The 21,368-nt window shown below is 46.6% G+C and overlaps 1 protein-coding gene across 1 annotated transcript in view; it reads left to right on the top strand.

Moving 5' to 3' along the window:
- Positions 1 to 3,481: 3,481 nt before the first annotated feature.
- WDFY1 (WD repeat and FYVE domain containing 1) overlaps positions 3,482 to 21,368 on the top strand; it is a 104,879-nt gene continuing 86,992 nt past the window's right edge. The window contains exons 1-2 of the mRNA XM_030216556.1: positions 3,482 to 3,633; positions 19,314 to 19,381. Coding sequence (XP_030072416.1) covers positions 3,497 to 3,633; positions 19,314 to 19,381 — 205 coding nt within the window. The 5' untranslated portion in view covers positions 3,482 to 3,496. The remainder of the gene's footprint in view (positions 3,634 to 19,313; positions 19,382 to 21,368) is intronic.

Below are 21,368 nucleotides of genomic sequence, written 5' to 3'. Positions count from 1 at the left end.
GTATTACTTCTCTGCATCTAATTTTTTGTTCTTGTGTTCATCTTTGTATGATGAGGGTTTTGGGTTTTTTTTTGTTTGTTTTGAAAGATGATCTTTTGGCTTTCACCACCTCTTGTACCTCGCTGTTAAACCATGCTGGCTATTATTTGGCCACCTTTCAGCGTTCTTGAGGCATGGGATATATTTTGTGGGCTTCTAAAATGGCCCTTTTTAATAATGGTACAGCTGAACAAACAGCAAAGGATAAACTGCTATGGTTTAAAGAAAATGTGATAGACATCTCTATATATAAAAGGCAACACCAACGTTCTATGAAGCCTCCAGCCAGAAGTGTGAAGGGGGCGAGATATCCGGTTTCCCTATGAGTGTCTGCCCTGCCCTCTCTGTAACACAGTCAGTGAAGGAAAACAGCAGAGCATGAAATCAAATCGCTGGCTCTGTAACAGTGAAGGACTCAGAGGGGGGAGGGGAGAGAGGCCAGAGGGCAGGGACACACACACTCCCACATGCACACACAAGAAAACATTGCTAGCCCCCGTTTCATTTGCATCAGAAACGGGGCTTTTTTACTAGTTTTTAATAAAATGTCATGTTTCAGTACAATCCTGCATCAGGGGTATTAAATCATAGTACAAAGATCCAATCAGTATTCCTATCTGCAATAGAAACATCTTATTTCTTGGTTTCTCTTGAGTTTTTTTCCCCCCCTCTGATCCATGTCTTTATTTTATCATAGTTTTCACTTTGTCCTATAGGAGGACAGCAATAGATTAATTTCTTACTCTATAGTTTCTGGAACTAGGGCTGTGTTCTCCTTCCTGATTGACAGGGTGGAAGTAGGCATCTCTTGGAGGGAAACTCTGGGCTGGTATAAATACCCAGCCCAGGGAAAATTCTTCCTCTCTGGTTCTAGAATTCCAGGCCACCATACTTTTCTGTAAGGATACAGGATTTTGGAGGCAGTACATGCAAATCTCTTTCATGAATACTCATTGTGGATATCCTAAAAACCTGACTGGCTAGGGTGCCTCCAGGACCAGGTTTAGGAACTACTCTTCTAGCTATCCTACAAGGGGACCAAAACTAATTTATATCTTTCTAGCTGCAGTAATTTTCACTTGCAGCCACAGATTTTGGGAGAAGTTGAGTGAGTGAAGGAGAGAGGTGTGCTGAGTGCTGTGTCCTAGCCCTGACATTCAAACACCAGACCAAGTCTACTGCTGGTAACTTGCCCTGGTAACCTATGTGTGGTAAGATTAAAATTAAGTTTCGGGGGGGGGGGGGGGGGGGGGGGGAGACTGTCTCTTCTGCCAGCATTAAATATAATTAAACTGTTTTCAAAAGCCTGCATAAAGATTAGCCTCGTGCAGTGTTTAAGATAATTGATTTTTAAAATAAAGTATGACTTGGCATCCACCATAGCTGCTGACTGCTTAGAAAGCTAGTGTCAGATGCACAGACACTCATTTTTCAACAACAGTGTAACTAGTCACTAATCAGACTGTCAATTTGATTGGGCCTCATCCCAAAGTAGATGGATACTTTTCTCTCCAGCCTCTCCCTGCCCCTCCCCCAACTCAAAATATAAATATGTTAGCTGATGGGGATCACCAACCCTGGCCACCTGAAGACCTCAGCCAGGGCCAGAAGGCATTTAGTGGCAACGTAACAGCACACTGCCAGCCAGGGCAGTCTCTGATTGTGGTGCCCCGAGTCAATTTGCTTTGGTGATGCCTCCTCATCACATTGTTCTGGTGCCCTCTCTCTCCCCCCTCCTCTGTCCACCTTCCCACAGGTATAGAGGTGAGGGAGGGAGATCTGACTGGGGGTTGGGGAGGGGGGTGAGACCAGGTGCGGTCAGAGGCTGAGTTTTTTTGGCACCCTTAACAGTGCCCTGGCCAGAGCCTTACCTGGTCCATAGGTTAAGCTCGCTCTGCTGCCACCAGCACCCCACACAAGCTCAGTTTTTGAAAACTTAGCATGCTAGGAGTGGTGCTACATTGCTGCCAACTGCTGGCATGAGAACATTGGCGCCGACTCTATGGGTGCTCGAGCACCCCCAATATTTCCCCGCTGGAACCGGAAGTTCCCCAGGACAGGAGCCAGCCCGCTGCCCGACCTCTTCTTCCACTCCCCCAACGGTCCTTCGCCTACTCCTCACCTTCCTGCAGGCCACCCATAACTTAAAAGTCATCTTACCGGGGTCCCGGCGGCAGCAGTAGTGAAAGGCGAGCAGGAGCAGGCTCGGCGAGTCGGTGCATCAGCCTGCCTTCCCTTCTCATTGCTCTAAGCTTTGCCTCTGGTCCCGCCCTCATTTCCTGTTTCCACAAGGGCGGGACCAGAGACAGAGCTGAGAGCAATGAGAAGGGAAGGCAGGCTGAAGCGCTGACTTGCTGAGCCTGCTTGTGCTCGCCTTTCACTACTGCTGCCGCCGGGCCCCCGCTAAGATGACTTTTAAGTTATGGGCGGCATCAGTGGCATAGCCAAGGGTGGGCCCAGGCCCACTCAGTAGCAGCACACCTATGATGTGGCTGGCAGGTATCCCAAGCCCCACCAGCTGAAAACTCTCAACAACTGCATACCTTGTAAATAGCAGATCTTCACCTATACATGCTGTGGGGCCAACATGAGCAGTGTGTACTAGTTGCTGCTTACTGCCAATGAAAATCCACTATTTAAAAGGTTTGTGGGGGGGGGGGGGGGATGTTTGAGAGACCATATGGCATGCAGGTGAGAGAGGGTGAGACCATACCACTTGTGGGACAAGGCGGAGTTCTTTTGCCCACCCATCTTGAGCCCAGGCCCACCCAAAATTGGGTGTCTGGCTGCGCCCCTGCACGGCATGCAGGAAGGCAAGGGGCAGGTGAAGGACTGTTGTGGGAGTGGGAGAAGAGATCGGGCTGGAACTCAAGTTGGAGGGAGGGAGGGATTGGGGTGTGGAACTGTGAGGAGAGGAAGGGGGGCCTGGAACGGGGGAGAAATGCACCACCTGTAAAAAAAAAACAAAAAAATTAAGCACCCCCCCCCCCCCCAATCATTTTGAAAAGTTGGCTCCTATGCATGGGAGGTGTTCTGACCAGAAGAGGTCTTCAACTTGTGGAGCTCGGTGAGTCCAGCTAGCCACATCAAACGTGCTCTGCTACTAGGTGGGCTTCAGCCCTAAGTGGGTTGGCCCGTGCCCACTCGGGCCTATGCCACTGATAACTAGTATGTATGGCTCATACTTATACCTGGCGCACAAAGATGTTAACCTGGGATAGCAGTGGGCACTTCAGTCCTAGTTACAATGTCACTATAGTATAGTGAGTGATCCGTCAGAGACGCTGGCTTTCTTCTACCTTCCCAATCCCTACCCTGACAAAGATGCTCCGGTTTTCCCGGCCTGCGGCCTCCTCTTGTCTGGAGATTACAGATTCGGTGGGCGGGGTAAAAGCGCCACAGCCCCGCCCCTCTCCTCCCCTGTCGACTGCCGTCAGCTGGGCGATCCCAGGCTAAGATGGCGGCCGAGATCCACTCGAGACCTCAGAGCAGCCGGCCCGTCCTGCTCAGTAAGATTGAGGGGCACCAGGACGCGGTGACGGCTGCGCTTCTTATCCCTAAGGAGGACGGTGTGATCACAGCTAGTGAAGACAGGTGAGAGCAGCTCCGGGCCCGGATAGTACGCGCTTTTCCGGCAGCCTAACGCTTATCCCCGTTATCTCGCACCTAGGACAGCTTAGCCCTTGGACTCTAGTCACAGAGGCTCTGGGGCAGTTCGCACCGTTCTGTGTCTTAACTACAGCCGGCCCAAACAGGCCTCCGCGCCCATTCAGTGGCCACGAACCGGGGTATTGTTCAACTCCTTCCACTTTGAAGAACATTTCTTTCATGGAAAGTGACACTACAGAGCCCTAGTGTTTTTACATGATAGCTGGCTAGGCTATAACATTATCTTTTATCTACTTATAGTAGTCTTAACTTAGGAAATGATAACTTATTTTAATATACCTGCTTTGGAATGAATCCTGAAAATATGAAGTATAAGAGTTGAGATTTTTAAAAAATCATGTTACTATTTTACTAAGTATACAATTAAATTCCCTTAGTTTTTACTTCTGTAGGTTCATCAGTAGACAAACTTTTATAGTGTTTGTTATGTGTGCCATGTGACTTGGTAGACACTAAAGAGGTAGGCTTTAACAGGTGAAATCATTTGTTCTTTATTGTACATAATCCTGTATGAGGAGCATCATCTCTGTGAGTTTTGAGTTCAGGACAACAATCCGACTTTCTGGAGATCAAATAGGGGTTCTTTTACTAAGCCGGATTAGGTGCTAATACGCACCTAATGCAGTTTAAAATGGTGTACCTCAGGATGTGCTCAGGCATCCTGCAGTAAATGCCAAATGTGCATGCACTAACTGCATGCTAAAAAGTTTTTTAAAAATGTGGGGGGGGGGGGGGGGGGGGGAGGCTTTAAGTGTAGCCATATTACAGCCCTTGCCACCTACAGAATGGCAGTAAGTGTGAATGCCATTAGCTTGCAACTATTAAAAAAATTAGAGCAACATTAGCTCATGACCAATAGTACAGAAAATAGGCCACTTTTACTGCTGCAGTAAAATGACCTTAGCACGTGGGAAAACCTGGCGCTAAGTTTTGCAGCAGCTTAGCAAAAAACCCCTATAGTAAATGGTGGTAGGATGATCTGTTGCTGCTACCCTATGGTGCGTGCTTACTAAGGTGTGGTAAGCATTTAGCATGGGTTTTAGCACACGCAAGCTGTAAGTGCAAGCCTGCACTAACGCCTAGCATGCATTTAAACTGCAATAAAAGCATGGGATGTGGTGGGGACTGATCGGTGATTGAGTGTGGAATGCACATTGCAGTCAGCACGTGGTACGTAGGTTAACTCAAATGTGCAGTTAAAACACGTTTTCCTAAAGCCACCTCAGTAGCTGGTGTTAAGTGCACCTGCACTTATAGTGCCTGAAAGTAAAGCACATGACGGAACATGGAAACTGTAGTGGGAATTCTGGACATGCCTCCAACATTTACTGCAGGACTTTGTATTTGGGATGTGTTGCTTTTGTCTATTTTTTTTTTAATTAGATTTTGCTCATACCTTTTTCAGTAGTAGCTCAAGGTGTTACATTCAGGTACACTGAATATTTCTCTTTCCCAAGAGGGCTCACAATCTAAGTTTGTACCTCAGGCAATGGAGGGTTAAGTGACTTGCCCAAGAGCACAAGGAGTAGCAGTGGGATTTGAACCGGCTACCTCTGGATTTCAAGACCGGTGCTGTAACCACTAGGCCACTCCTTCACACCTGCTTTAGGTGGAAACACCTAAAGTTCTTTAGTAAACATGTTCCTATGTCAGTGGTTCTCAACCCAATCCTTGGGGTACACCCAGCCAGTCACATTTTCAGGATATTCATAATAATTATGTATGAGTCAGCATATTTATGGACATCCTGAAAACCTGACTGGCTGGGTGTACCCTGAGGATTTTGTTGAGAAGCACTACCCTATGTTACCAAATACTGAACAGTTACAGTATGAAGTCTTTCATTGCATCATTCTGTAAACTTCCTCTAGAACTTGGTTTGTAATTGTGTGTCTTAAAGCTATTCTGGATAGTAAAAAAAAAAACTGGGAAAAATGTTAAGAGCATCTAACAGTGGATGCTTGTCTTGGAATACGTGCACTGGTTACCTAAGTGCAATTGGCATCTTCATTTTTGCAGCTACAGACTAACGCAGCTTCTTCTCTAGCTGCTGTTGAAAAGCTGGGGTTTAATGACTTACGCAGCATGGCTTAACTGCAGAATTTAGTGGTGGGGGTAGAAGACAAGATTGTACTAAAATACACTGTATGTCTGAAATATCTCCCAGATACGCTGCATTTATAAGAGGTGGTACTCAGTGAACCAAAATGCCACAGGTGAATTCACCTCATGTCAGGGGAATGTGCAGTCATGAAGATGTAATTGAGCCTTGGTCTTCAGAGACAGTTAACGATATTAATTATAATAGCCCAGACATATTCGAACAAGATGTGGGAAAGCAGCATCCTCCAGCTGTGAGTATGCATCACAAAGGTAAACCACTTGAGACCTCCTCCCATAAACCTCAATGCTTTGCATTTTGGGTCTTGTCTTCTGTGAGATGCACCTTATACCTGTATGCCTTTCAGTTTTAAGGAATTCACTGATGGGTTGTACATACTGAGTCAGGTATGCCATGGTATATACCAATAGTGGAAAGCAAGAAACTGGAGGCGAAACAGATATCAGGTACAGGCAGCCCAGCAAAAGGCTCTGCTCCAGTACAGATTTTCTTTTCTCACCGTGGTAGTAAGTCAGAGGGCCAGACTGAGTAGCTATGGAAAAACTTTCTCATCCTTGTCCGAAAGAGGGTCTAGCTCTCCTGGGATCTGCCTAATCTTGGCTACTGAGGGCTTTGTTCTAAATAAAAAAAATAAAATTTAAAAAAAAGCTTCAACTAATACAAAAACCTGATGTGAGACTAATTTTTAAAATAAATGGGTTTACTAGTATTTCAGGTTACACGGAGAGTCTACACTGGCTTCCAGTAGTTGAATGTGTTTCATTTAAAACACTTGAATCAGATTATTTATGGTTCCACTTTGCATTTATTAATAAGTATGATTTCTAAGTCTTTGGTAAGATACAATTCCAAAGGGTATTTAATACAATCTCTGCAGTTATTGTTATCCCACTATGGAACTCTCTTCCATTAACTCTCAGGGGAGGGATGCACTAAAGTCGTCGTTAGAGCCTTTCCCTACCGAATTCCATAGCAAATTGGTAGGGAACGACTATGCATGAAGGAAAGGGAATGCAAATGAGCTGCTCGTTGCAGCTCACTTGCATTCTCTAATCCTTCGTAAAACCGTCGGATAATCAGCTGGTAGAAAATGCGCAGAGCAGCCAAGCGTTATGCTGGCTGCTCTGCACATGCCAAAGACGTTTAAAAAAAACGTTCTTTATGGACGTCCTTTATTGACTGCCTTGCCCCCCCCGAGGTCGCCACCGCTCCCCCCTGCTTTGACATCAGAACTTTTATGCAGCCCCGGCTCCCCTCCCTCCCTTCCTTGAAATGACAGCTTTCCCGCCATCCTCTGTTCCTCACCCGCCCCCCTCCGTCTGCCACCGGGCCCTCGCAGAACCTCTCACCTCCATGTGAAGGCGCTGCACCGGCAACAACAGCTGATCGCCTCTTCAGACTTTCCTCCTTTGCTCCTGGCCCGCCCTCGTCTGACGTAAGTAACAGGCGATTAGCTGTTGTTGCCGGTGCAGCGCCTTCACACGAAGGTGAGAGGTACTGTGAGGGCCTGGTGGCAGACGGAGGGGGGCAGGGGGAGCGGTGGTGGCGACCTCAGGGGGGGGGGGGCGGCGGGGGCGGGGCCACAGGGGGCAGAGGATGGCAGGGAAGCTGTCATTTCAAAGAAGGGAGGAAGGGGGCTGGGGCTGCGTAAAAGTTCTGATTTCAATGCAGGGGGGAGCGGCATACCATAGGGGGAGCGGATGCCTGCGATTTTTTTTTTTTTTTATAATACCTACAATGAAGAACATCCATAAAGGATGCTCCTGATGAGCGTTTTTGCCCCCTCCCGATTTTTTTTTTTACATTTTATAAGTTTTCGAAGCACGTACAGACCTCTCGTTAGCTTTCCCGGCGTTTTCCAGCATTAGGGCAAGCGGAAAAGCTTAGTGCATCTCATTTCAATAAGGTTTCTACACAATTTGCTCATCTGCATTCTGTTTGCGTTAGCTGCTACCATCGTCGGGGAAAAACTATTTAGTACGTGTCAGGGTTTACTACGTGCTCGTTATTGCCTCGTAAAGTTTTGTGCATCTGGCCCTCAGAGTTAAGAGAAATTATTTGAAATTCCGTAAATTGGTTAAAATATGTTTTGATAGTTGTTACAAATCATATTACTGGTCTCTTTAATTATCTATTATGTTTAGATTATGTGTAACTTAGGTTTACTCTAATTATACATGTTGAACCCTTGTTTTTAGGGAAAACTGCAATTTAATAAGCACAGTATTAACATTGGCATTTTTGCTGACTGAACATTGGTGCCAAGACTGTGCGAACATCATTAGACTCCTGAGGCAGGCATGTAGCCAAAACACAGCCCATGTCAAGTCCTATTTCTTTGAAGAAATTTATTAAAGGACACAAGTGCACCTGATTTCTTTGTCGCCTCCACTGTTTCTTGTTTTGCAGAGTGTGGAGTTTTGTTCTGTTTCTTTTGATATACCAATAGGAGTGCAGACAACTTTAGTGTTGTAACTTACCGTATTTTTCGGACTATAAGACGCACTTCCATATCATCATGCTGATCAATCCATAGACTGGTGGGTTGTGTCCATCTACCAGCAGGTGGAGATAGAGAGCAATCCTTTTGCCTCCCTATATGTGGTCATGTGCTGCCGGAAACTCCTCAGTATGTTCTCTATCTCAGCAGGTGGTGGTCACACACAGCAGCAGCTCTGGCTAGGTCTCCAAGCCTAATTTTTAGGTTTTGTTGAGTACCTGGGGTTGAGGGCTCTTCTTGAGCAAGTGCAAACCTGGTGGCGCCAGGTCTCTCCTTTTCTCCCCCCTCCCGCTGGCTCCGTTAAAAAAAAAAAAATTTTGGACGTCCTTAAGGGCGTTTATTTCAACGTTTATTTCAACGTTTATTGCAGCTACTCACTGGGACACCAGTTCGTTACAGCTCGGAGCGAGAAGCAGGTAATTTTTACCTTTTTATAGCGGGCAGGGGGTTCCCCGATCGATCTCCACGTGGCCTATGGCGTTGGAGGGCAAGGGCGCGAAGAATCGCTCCCCGGACCGCGTGTGCGCTTCTAGCGGGGATGCGGTGGTCTTAAAGTCTGATTCGCCCTTGTTGGGTGTCAATTTGGAGGCCGGTCAGTGTCCCAGGTCTTCCTCCGGTGCGGCGGTTTTTCCCGCCATAAACGCCCATCCCCCGCTGCTCGCCTCTGCCATCTTGGCCGGCTACTCTGCTCAGACGGCTTCTTCTTGGGCCGCCTTTGAGCTGGGAGACGTTAATACCATGGCCGCCCTTGATTTGGGCGACGGCAAAAAAGCGGCTAAAGTTGAGCGCCGTTCTTCCCGCGTGGCTCCTTCGCGGAGTGTTGCGCCGGACGCCATCTTGGATGCGCAGCATGTTTCTCCCCCGCTCTTGCGAGCGCCGGTTGAGGGTGCGTCTAGGGCTGTGGCCCAGGCTGCTGAAGTGTACAGTCTGGGGGGTTTCTTCCCCGAGTTTATTTTGCTGCTGCATCAGGCCTTCCTTATGCAAAACGCTGCCCCTTCTCCCTTGTCCGATAAAGGGGTTGAGGCCCCCGGAAGTAAACGCCCTCGGGTGGATTCCCAGGCCTTAGAGGACTTTGTCTCCTTGGATGTAGATGAGGGCAGCGTATCTGAGTTCTCCCAACGGTCCTTTGGGGATTCCTTGGAGGAGACGGATTCCCGCTCGGATGGAGCAGATGACCCCTCTGCAGCGCGGATCTTTCGCTCGGAGGATTTGCCCAACCTGTTAGTGCAGGCCATGAGCATTTTGAAGATTTCCTCTCCAGAGGACGTCTCTCCCTCAGCCCCTGTTGGCTCCGCCATTATGCTGGGGACGAAGCGCCCGCCTAGAACCTTCCACGTGCATGATGCCATGCACACCTTAATTTCGGCTCAATGGGATGTCCCAGAAGCGAGCCTCAAAGTGGCTAGGGCTATGTCCCTCCTCTATCATTTGCCTGAAAGTTAACGTGAGGCCTTTCTTTGGCCTACCGTGGATTCTTTAATCACTGCGGTGACTAAGAAAACGGTGTTGCCGGTGGAAGGTGGCACGGCCCTAAAGGACGCCCAAGACAGAAGATTGGAGGCGGCCTTAAGGTCGTCCTTCGAGGCGGCTGCCTTAAGTTTGCAGGCCTCAGTTTGTGGCTCCTATGTGGCCAGGGCGTGCCTGACGATTGTGCAGCGGGCTTCCCCCTCGGATCCTTCCTTGAGGGCTGATTGGCCGGCCCTGGAATCGGGCTTGGCTTATTTGGCAGACTTACTGTATGATGTCTTGAGAGCCTCGGCTAAAGGTATGGCTCAGACAGTCTCTGCGCGGCGCTGGGCTTTGGCTGAAACATTGGTCTGTTGACCACGCCTCTAAGTCCCGCCTGGCTAAGTTGCCTTTTAAAGGCAAGCTGCTCTTTGGGGTCGAGCTGGACAAAATTGTGACCGATCTCGGCACGTCTAAGGGCAAGAGGTTACCAGAGGTCAGGGCTCGGGCCAGTGCTCGCCCCGGTATCTCCAGAGGACGGTTTCAGGAAGCCCGTCGGTACCACCCAGGCAAGTCGGGCTCCTCTGCCCCCTCTTCCTTCAAGAGGAACTTCTCCCCCAAGCAGCATTCCTTTCGCAGAGACCGCCGTCCCGGAGGTGCGCCCTCTGGTCCTCCCCCAGGGTCTCGTACCCAATGACGGGGTCCTGGTCCGTGGCCCAGTGCAGATTGGAGGACGCCTGTCCTCGTTTTTGGGCGAGTGGACCAGAGTAACTTCAGACGCTTGGGTGCTGGAAGTCATCAGAGACGGCTACAAGCTAGAGTTCTGCCGACCCTTAAGAGACGGGTTTGTACTCTCTCCCTGCAAGTCTCCGGTCAAAGCTGTGGCAGTGCAGCAGACCTTGGACAATCTCATCCGCCTGGGTGCGGTCGTTCCGGTGCCAGAAAATCAGCTTGGCAAGGGACGTTACTCCATTTTCTTTGTGGTACCAAAGAAAGGAGGTTCTGTACGGCCTATCCTCGACCTCAAAGTGGTCAATCGGGCCTTGAAAGTTCGGCACTTTCGCATGGAGACTCTCCGCTCGGTTATAGCGGCAGTGAAGGCAGGGGAGTTCCTGGCATCCTTGGACATCAAGGAAGCGTACTTGCATATTCCCATCTGGCCTCCTCATCAACGCTTTCTGCGTTTTGCAGTCCTGGGCCGACACTTCCAGTTCAGAGCCCTCCCGTTCGGGTTGGCTACTGCTCCGCGGACCTTCTCCAAAGTAATGGTGGTCATCGCGGCCTTCCTGCGAAAGGAAGGAGTACAAGTCTATCCTTATCTGGACGACTGGTTGATCCGAGCCCCCTCTTATGCAGAGTGCGGCAAAGCTGTGGACCGGGTGATTGCTCTTTTGAGTTCCCTGGGGTGGATCATCAACTGGGAGAAAAGCCAGCTGCGCCCGACTCAGCCCCTGGAGTATCTGGGAGTTCGATTCGACACCCAAGTGGGCAGAGTGTTCCTGCCGGACAATCGGATTGTCAAACTTCAGGCTCAGGTGGACCAGTTCCTAGTAGCCTCTCCGCTTCGGGCTTGGGACTATGTGCAGCTGTTGGGCTCTATAACGGCCACGATGGAAGTAGTGCCCTGGGCCAGGGCTCATATGAGACCACTACAACACTCTCTGCTGCAGCGCTGGACTCCGGTGTTGGAGGATTATGCTGTGCACCTTCCCTTGGACCCAGCAGTGCGCAAGGCGCTGAGCTGGTGGCTGATGGCAGACAAGTTGTCTGCAGGGATGCCTCTTGTGACCCCGGAGTGGATTGTCGTCACGACGGACGCCTCTTTGACGGGCTGGGGAGCCCACTGCTTGGGAAGGACAGCGCAGGGGCTCTGGTCTCCTGCAGAGGCAAAGTGGTCTATCAACCTCCTGGAACTCAGAGCCATTCGGTTGGCGCTTTTGGAGTTCCTCCCGGTACTGGCGTTGAAGCCAGTACGGGTCCTGTAGGACAATGCCACGGCTGTGGCCTATGTCAACCGTCAGGGAGGTACCAAGAGCGCCCCTCTAGCCAAGGAAGCCATGAATCTATGCCAGTGGGCGGAAGCGAACCTGGAACAGCTGTCAGCGGCCCACATTGCCGGAGTCATGAATGTCAAGGCGGACTTTCTCAGTCGCCATACCTTGGATCCCGGAGAGTGGCAGTTATCGGCTCAGGCGTTCTTGGACATCACGAAGCGCTGGGGCCAGCCGAGCCTAGATCTGATGGCGTCATCGGCCAATTGCCAAGTGCCGCGCTTTTTTAGCAGAGGACGGGACCCTCGATCTCTGGGAGTAGATGCTCTTCTCCAACAGTGGCCGACACAGGAGCTTCTCTATGTGTTCCCGCCCTGGCCCATGTTGGGCAGGGTACTAGACCGGGTGGCAAAGCATCCGGGCCGGATAATCCTGGTGGGTCCGGACTGGCCCAGACGTCCCTGGTATGCGGACTTGATCAGGCTCTCAGTGGACGACCCTCTGCGGCTGCCAGTGGAGCAGGGCCTGTTGCATCAGGGTCCCGTGGTGATGGAGGATCCCTCCCCCTTTGGTCTTACGGCCTGGCTATTGAGCGGCAGCGTCTGAGGAAGAAGGGCTTCTCAGACAAGGTCATCGCCGCTATGCTGAGAGCGAGGAAGCGCTCTACTTCTACTGCTTACGCCAGGGTTTGGCGTACCTTTGCAGCGTGGTGTGAAGCAGGCTCAATTTCTCCCTTCACTGCTCCAATTTCTTCAGTGCTGGCGTTCCTGCAAGAAGGTCTGGAGAAAGGCCTGTCGCTCAGTTCCCTTAAAGTCCAGGTAGCGGCTCTGGCTTGCTTCAGGGGCCGCCTGAAGGGTGCTTCCCTGGCTTCGCAGCCAGATGTGGTACGTTTTCTCAAGGGAGTTAATCACCTGCGCCCTCCTCTGCACTCAGTGGTGCCTGCGTGGAATCTCAACCTGGTGCTACGAGCCTTGCAGAAGCCGCCTTTTGAACCCTTGTCGAGGGCACCTCTGAAAGTCCTGACGTTGAAAGCAGTCTTTTTGGTGGCTATCACTTCAGCCAGAAGAGTTTCCGAGCTCCAGGCACTCTCATGTCGAGAGCCTTTTCTGTAGTTCACTGAGGCAGGAGTGACTATTCGCACAGTGCCTTCCTTCCTGCCCAAGATTGTTTCTCGCTTTCATGTGAATCAGCAGCTCTGTCTCCCTTCCTTTCGTAGGGAGGACTACCCAGAGGAATACTCTGCTCTCAAATATCTGGATGTGAGACGAGTCATCATCAGATACTTGGAAGTGACCAATGATTTCCGGAAATCGGATCATCTGTTTGTCCTGTTTGCAGGTCCTCGTAAGGGTCTGCAGGCTGCTAAGCCTACGGTGGCAAGATGGGTCAAGGAAGCCATTGCAGCAGCTTATGTGGCCGCGAGGAAGGTGCCGCCTATTCAGCTGAAGGCTCACTCCACTAGAGCTCAGGCGGCCTCGATGGCAGAGGCCGGGTCCGTTTCCTTGGAAGAGATATGCAAGGCGGCAACTTGGGCATCGGCCCATACCTTCTCCAGGCATTACCGCTTGACTGTGGCTGCTCGGGCGGAGGCCCGGTTTGGAGCTTCAGTGTTGCGGTCAGGGATTTCAGTGTCCCGCCCTGGGTGAGTACTGCTTCGGTACATCCCACCAGTCTATGGATTGATCAGCATGATGATATGGTGATCGCGTGAGTATGGAGAAGTAATGACAGGGCCGGGGGGGGAGGGCGATCCCGAACTCGGCGGGCGGGCGGCCTGCCAGCCAGCCAGCCAAATCTCTACCTTCGGAGGTAACCCTGAGGGTGATCCCGAACTTGGAGGGAGGGATTCGGACAAGACGTACCGGAGCACCTAAATTTTAGAGGAGGGAAAAAGCAAAATTTTTTTTTTCCTATTTCCCTCCTCTAAAACCTAGGTGTGTCTTATAGTCCGAAAAATATGGTAATTTTTTTTTTTTTTTAAAGAAATAATACTATTAAAATGTAAATGTTTCTGCAAAATAACCTTTTTTCCCCCCTCATAGTGCTTGCAGAGTCTAAAAGTCAATCTTAGAACCCTGTTTACTAAGCCTCACTGTAGGCACTCTAGTGTTTTTAGCACACACTAACACTAGAGTCATGCCTTAGTAAACGGGGCCCTTAGGCTTGTTGATTTTAACCTTCTTTACTGTAGTAAATTTCCTGAAGCCTGCTTTCTCGACTAGGTTTAGAGCTTCCTGGAGTATGTCTAGGCATCTGTAGAAATTTAGTAGTAGGATTAGGGAAGGAAAATGCCTTGGAGAAAGGAGTGATCTAAAGCTGGGAGACAAAATGGACAACCTTAGTGGGTGAATTTAAATAAGATAAGGACAATGTAGAAATGGAAATAAGGCAGTTGTAATCCTGTAAATGACTAATTTACAAACTGGTGACACTAAAGCTCAATACTAATGTTCTTGCTACTGTATCTCAAAAAGAAAGTCGCAAGAGTCTTCCAGTGGGCCTGAGAAGTGAAGCTGACCAGTAGCGAGGGGACCAGGAAGTGAGTACCTGCTGGAATGAAAACACAGGCGATAAGGATAATGAAACAGTTGCATTCCTTGTCCATGCGACACCACCTCCTTTCTTTCTCGGCTGCTTGTGCTGTTGGGGACACCACCTCCTTTCTTTCTCGGCTGCTTGTGCTGTTGGTTTAAAATGGGAAGCGTAAGAACAGGGGTGCTATGGAGGCAATGAGGCAGTTGTTCCTGAGGCAACGGAAGGTGAAGTGAATTGACTAAGATCACAAAGACCATCCATGGCAGAAACAGGATTTCAACCCTGACTTTCATGGTTCACAGCCTTCTCCTCCTTTAAAAGCTAGGCAGTCACGCCACCTTTTTGTCTGTCTCCTGCATCTTCTTTGCACCCACGAAGATGGGGGCAATATTTGGTGGTTGGGAGGGTTTAGGAACTGGTAGAGAACTTGGGAGGTAAGGCTGACATGACCCACTGCAAAGGGCAGCTTCTTTTATTGCTCACCACTTCTCTATTTTCTGTTCCTCTGGGCAGATGCAGTGCAAAAATGGCTTATTTACTTCTCTCCTGCTCCCTTCTGTGCCAGCTAGAGGACCAAATGGCGCTTAACACAAGTGAGCCACCTCATCTCTTTTTGGGGTTATTTCTGCAGCGTAAGCAATACTGTAAGAGTAGCGCTGAAAACAGGAAGTTGAGAATCTCTTGTGTTGAGCTTCACTCGTTCCTCTTGCTGATGGATGGAGGGAGCAAGCAAGATAGCCGTAGAGAAGTGGATAAGCTACTCAGTGTTTGCCCTGGGGGAAGGATGGTGACATATGATCTGCTGACTGCATTTTTCCTGTCCCCAAATTGAGGGAAATGTGGAAAAAGCTTGGGGGGAGGGGTGTAGGCAGAGAGCCTTGTAGGGGTAGCAGGAGAAGGGATGTGGAATGGAGATAGCAATTCTAGGTAGAGGTGGAGATAATGCAGAGAGAGTTTTCTGAAGGGGAGGTATGGGGAGAAGATGTAGAGATAGTCTTCTAAGGGTGAAGAAGGGATGTGAAAAAAAAAAACCCTTGAGGAGAGGGAAGATCAAATTTGGAATAGAAGGCAGGAGAGAGAGAGGACAAGAGATGGGGGAGAGAGAAAGGGAAAGGTAAGTGGAATGAGGATGGTGAGATTAGAAAAGAGTGCTTTCTCTAAGTAACCCATGATTGAAGAAACAGGGTGAGAGACGATCTGGCTGGGGTTGGGAACGGGGGTGTGGAATCCACAAAGGTAGTGAAGGGGATGAGGAATGGGGAAAGAATAGGATGAGGAGAAGAGAAGATTACCAATGAATCCACTCTGATGGCAAAGAGAACGAAACTGATAATAAAATGAATAGCGAGGGTAAGGAAACAAAAAAAAAACCAGATTCAAGACCAGCGAATGACTCACTGGGCCAGAAAATCAAACCAGAGACAACGGTTGGAAGCTATTTTAATATCAAATGGTGAATTAATAGCTTAGTGTAAATATTCTGGGACCGCAGTTCCATCTATTAAATGGACTTGTCTGCCATATAGAATTAACATCTGAATCTTTCAAGTGTTATTGTCTCTTATGTAGGATATTAGGATTGTGCATTAATTTGAAATGACAATAACGTTTCCCATGTTTCATGTTTTTAGTCTGAAACAAGAAAAACCCTGAAATTCCAGGATTTCTTTTCTCATCATAAATGATATTCACCCTTTTGAAAGAGTATGCACTGTTTGACATTGCACCAAAAAACCCCAAAACATTTTGAAAACTTTTTTTTTTTTTAGTTTATGGGACCCTTTTACAACAGTGTGGTAGAGCTACTGCGGTATTGGCGCGTGCCAATCTGGCATTACCGCTGGCCCACTGCTGGAGCCATTGGTAGTGTAGATCCCACCGTGCGCCATGTCTGCCTGTAACACTATGATTGAGGCCCCAAATAAAATTGTGTACCCCCCCCCCCCCAAAAGGTACAGAATAATGATCTACCTATAGAGAGCCTAGCTAGGTCGTGACACATATTTGGGGTCCCAACACGTAATTTGAGAAGCTCTGCTTTATATGGATGCTAGTACTACCTGTCAAGCCAGTACTGAGCTGTCCTTTGTGGAGGTGTGTGTAAGTATTGGCTTTTCAACCTATGCTTAGAGATGACAGGGATGGTACTTTGTCTCAGATACGGTAAATGTGTCTGCTTTTTAGCAGCCTGTGTACCTTCCCCAGGATCACACAAACTTGTTGAAGGATGAGAAATTTTTCTTTCCTGCAGACTGAGAAAGGAGTAATCAAAAGGGGTAAAAGCATTTGTAGAGAGAGAGAGAGATTCACAGAGCTACCTTTTTAGTTTAGATCAAAAGCATCTTTCATAAACCAATAAACCATTCTGTGAAACCAGTGCTGTAAGATACCACCAGCCTGTCCGTAGGGTTACCAAGGGTTGTGTGTGCACATTAATGGGCAAGCAATGCAGAGAGGGTTTGAGGACGGATATAAACTTATGCCAAAGATGTGGCTGCATTTTGCATTAAATGTATGGTAATGAAGCTATTAAGTATGCAGAGAGAGGAATAGTGGCTTTTGCTGCACAGACAATGCGAGAAAATTTTGTGAGGTCCAGGCAGGGTAAAAGGACGAACGAAGAGGATTTAGTATCGGGATGATTTTTTTTTTTTTAAATCATCTGCAACCAGAAATAAGTTTAATGGATTGATGGGAGCTAACAGAGCTTGTGCGCATGTTTGGAAAAAGAACAAAAACAAAGGTATCGGTACATGACGCCTGTTCTGCCGACATGTATCAGCCTCACAAACATTTCATGCATAAGAAACTTTTACGAGGTTTCTATTTTTGTTTTGACATATTCAGAAAATGTGCTTACTGTGAATTCTGTGCACATGTATCTGGCAGGCTCCTCCTGATCTAGCTTGGCAGTTCTTCCTGCATAAAGAATTTCATATACTTAGCTTTCTACATGGCATAGTATTACATTTACAGTAGAAGCTGTGCACTTGGTCATTTGTGCATGGCTTTCTACATCAATCCCAGAGACAAACTCCTGCTAATATAAAACCAAGTATAAATCTGATCCCACATGCAAGAGTGCTGGGCTTTGCCTCAGATGCGATAGGACCAGAGTGATCATCACTTTGAAGACAAGGAGATGCATTCCTGATTGTAGGGCTTTTTGATTATGGAAGAGAGAATGTCTGCATTTATGCTACTAAACAAAGCTAAGCAGGTCTTTTCATTATACCCTACCCCCACCCCCCCCCCCACAATAATTCATTGTGCATGTGAGGTTTTTTCTTTCTTCTGAATTTCATTTGTATACTGGAATTACTGCATAATTCGCTTTCCATATCACTCCAAATAAATAAAACTATGGGGCTTGTAAAAGTTGCATTTTAGCATTTGAAGTCCTAGCAGAACACTAGTGTTGGTTTTATATTAATGCACTTTTGGGTGCTTCGTTGGTATATATGTCGTTAATGCAAAGCAGCTCAATGGATCAACTCCCCAGAGAACCTTAATTCTATAAAATTGGGTGTCTAACTTTATACTTAGCACGCAAAGCAGTGCATACAATTTATATAATACAATCAGGTGTGCAACATAACTCCAAATAACAGCCAGTTGGCTTAAATTGATGGTAATTGGCATTAATTAGCAATTATCCGTGACTTGCAGTGAAAACCAGCTTACAACATATATGTCTACAGACAAGGTACAAAAAAAATGTTTGTGTCAAATGAATTTGGTTTTTAAAGAAGATTTCATGAGATTTTTTTTTAAATATAAAAACAAAAACATAATGAAAAAAATATAGTGAAGATTTTAACATTGGACCAATAAGGAATATTGATGTCAATGATACTACCATAGTGTTGTAGATCTGCTACATTTAATTGGCTTTCTGATGGTCCATTGAACAAAGTGAATTTCTATTATTGAGAATTTATTTGTGGATTGATATTTATTCTTGATATACCATAGAACTTCGAGACCACATCTGAGTACACTTGTTACAGAATAGTAGCATCGTCCCGGCTCCTAAAGTATGGCACTCTTTCTTGAATCTACTGCATTTTCTATAACGTCAAACTGATGTATCTATAACTATAACCGTCCAAAAACATCGTGATCAAAAACACCCAGTGTTGTATGTAACAGTCCCTATATATCAACACAAAGGCTGGTCAGTTTCAATTTAAACTCCACATACTTAAAAAAAAAAAAAGCCTTATGTAGTAATCATCGGTCCCATTTCTCTGTATTTTTCTTTGCACTCAAATTTCCATTATTCATTAATCATAAAAACAATTTCTTATTACCTCATCTGCTCTTGGTTCAGATAAGTTTTTTTTTGTTTGTTTTTTTAAGGAAGATTTTTTTAATCATAAATGAAAATTTGAGTGCATACAACAGGGTGTCCTGTTTTTTTGATATAAACTAATCTTTTAGTCGTTTAGGGCCCTGTTTACTATGCAGTGCTAAGGGCGCACTAGCATTTTTAATGCGTGCTAAACGCTAAAATCGCCCATAGAAACATATGGGCGACTCTCTAGCATTGCATAGTAGTTTTGTAAACTTGTTGAGAGATTTATGGACTACACGGTTTGAGTGATTCTATACTAATGTTTTGACAAATATTATGCACTTTTTTTGGGGGGAGCAGTTTGTTTTTCACCACTGTGTAGTGGAGTTTTTTAAAATTTTTTATTGCTGCTCTCCATCCCCCCCCCCCCCCCCCCCCCCCCCCCCCCCCCCCCCCCCCCCCCCCCCGTGTTTTGAAACCTGTGATAAGACTAGAGTCCTTCTTGGACTATGAATCGTGTGGCTCTACCTTGGAGATTTGAGGCTTCTTTTGTTTAAGATTGTATCAGACAGCATAATATTCCCTCAGCTGAGTGGAAAAGCAAAACTAGTTTTTCTCTGACTGTTAGTATTTTTTTTTGTTTGCTTCCCCTTTTTTAGGTTTTTTGATTAGTGAGTCATTTTAACATTTTTCCTCTGTCTCCTCCGTATACAGGACAATCAGAGTATGGCTGAAAAGAGACAGTGGGCAATACTGGCCCAGCATCTACCATACCATGTCATGTAAGTGCCATGTTTTGGTTTCTTTTTCCCTTCCCTTGGCCCTTGTGTCGGCTGTGCTGTTAATGTTACAATGCTGAAGATTTTGGCAAATATTTTTATTCTAATTTTTAAATGTTTGCCAGAAAATCTCTCTCCCTGGTAGCACTCCTTGTATATAAAAAGTGGACTTAGTTTGTGCTGTGGAAGTTCCTGGAGAAAACTACAAGCACAGATAACCCTGTGTTGGCTTCTGATACCTTGGGCCAGATTCTATAAAGCTGCATGCCCAAATTTGACTAGCACGCAAATTTGGGCGTACCAGTTACATGCCTAAATTAAATTAGGTACCAATAATAGCCCTTAACCTCTGAATTCTATAAATAGCGACTAGGGTTGTGTGTGTGCAAATCAGCGCATGTAGCCAATTTGCATGTGCAACTTAATTGCTTAACAAGCCAGTCAGTACAACAATTGACTAACAACCAATTATTGGTGGTAATTGGGCCTTAATTAGGATTTACATTCAGATCATGTTCTAAAATGATCCATGTGTGTATCCTAACGCATGTTTTATGCCTTAAGCGCCATTCTAAGGACGTGTAACCTCTATAGAATAGTGCGAATAAAATTTTCAATGCCACTTTTCTTTCCCCTAAGTGGTCTTAGTGTATAATTGTTCTTAGTTTATTGAATAGTGCCTAAATGTTATAGTGTGCACTACAAAGGGAGTGTGCATGGGTGTGCCTTGCAGTTGTGTGCATAAATTATAGAATACTGTCATTTACACCAGCCTTTGACATGGCATAAGTTCTCACACCTAATATTTGGCACCCATTTTGAATCTACCCCTTGGGTCTGTTTACCAGGACAGTCCTAATGTTTTCAGATATGGTGCTAGAAATGGACTCCCAAGGGCTATGTAAAGGCAAGAATAGTAATAGTGTAGAGAATCCTTAATTGTAAATTTTGAATAAGGGAAAGCCAAAGATAGAACTCAGGAAGGAAGATCTGAGAACCAGCCTTCCTGTAGCCAGTTTGGTTTTCAGGATCTCTCTGATATGAGTATATGAGAGAGTTTGATGCTAGCAGACTTCTCTTGTATGCTCATTGAGTGTGCCTGGAGGGATTGGGAGGAATGTTGGACCCTACTGGCAGGTTCAGAACAAGTGGGCTCAAAGGAAAAATGCAGAAGGAAGCAAAATGAGCAGATTAAATGAGTCTTATAGGACCCCAGAATGACTCGGAATATTTATATTCTGTGAATTCTTAAAATCCTGGTTGGCTGTTCACCAGAATTGCTGACTCTAGGTAGTTCTAAACCATTTTCATGTCTGGAGTGTGTTATTTCCGTGCTCCATCTGATGTACTGGAATAGCAAATGGGGCTTCCAGGTATTTCGTACAGTTCCCTCGCTCCAGTTATAAGCAGAAAGTACAACCTTTAATGAAACTTAATTTTTTATGTAAATGTTTATGAAATCATTTTGATTAGAAGAAGATCTTATATTTTGTAGAAACAGAAAATATGTGGACCTTCTCCTTGATATTTGTATTTGGGATCTGTGTTATCTGTTCCTATTTCCACTATTGCTTTGACCTCAGCTTCACATGAGGGATTTATCATTTAAGTTTCCTGTTACAAAGGAAGGGAAAGAGTGCCTTCAAACACTTCAGGGACTTGCATTCATTAGGCTAGTGTGTTCCAACACTGTCCTGGAAACACACCTAGCTATCTCGTTTTCAGAGTATTGAATAAATATGCATAAGTTTTATATACACTTGGACCTCCAGGGTACCTGAATCCATCTCATGAATATTCATTGTGGCTATCTTGAAAAACTGTACTGACTAGTGTGCTTTCAAAGCAGGATTAGGAGAACCCTATCAATACAAGGGTGGTCGAGCTAATCCTCATACCCCTATAGCCAGTCTGGTTTTCAGGATGTCCCTAATGAATGTGGTTTGAGAGTCGCATGCACCGCTTTCAGTATATGCAACTATCTCCTATA

This window comes from Microcaecilia unicolor, chromosome 10 (genome assembly GCF_901765095.1).
Source record: "Microcaecilia unicolor chromosome 10, aMicUni1.1, whole genome shotgun sequence".
Lineage (NCBI taxonomy): Eukaryota > Metazoa > Chordata > Amphibia > Gymnophiona > Siphonopidae > Microcaecilia > Microcaecilia unicolor.
The sequence above is the reverse complement of the archived record's forward strand: the minus strand, read 5'-3'. Positions and strand labels throughout refer to the sequence as shown.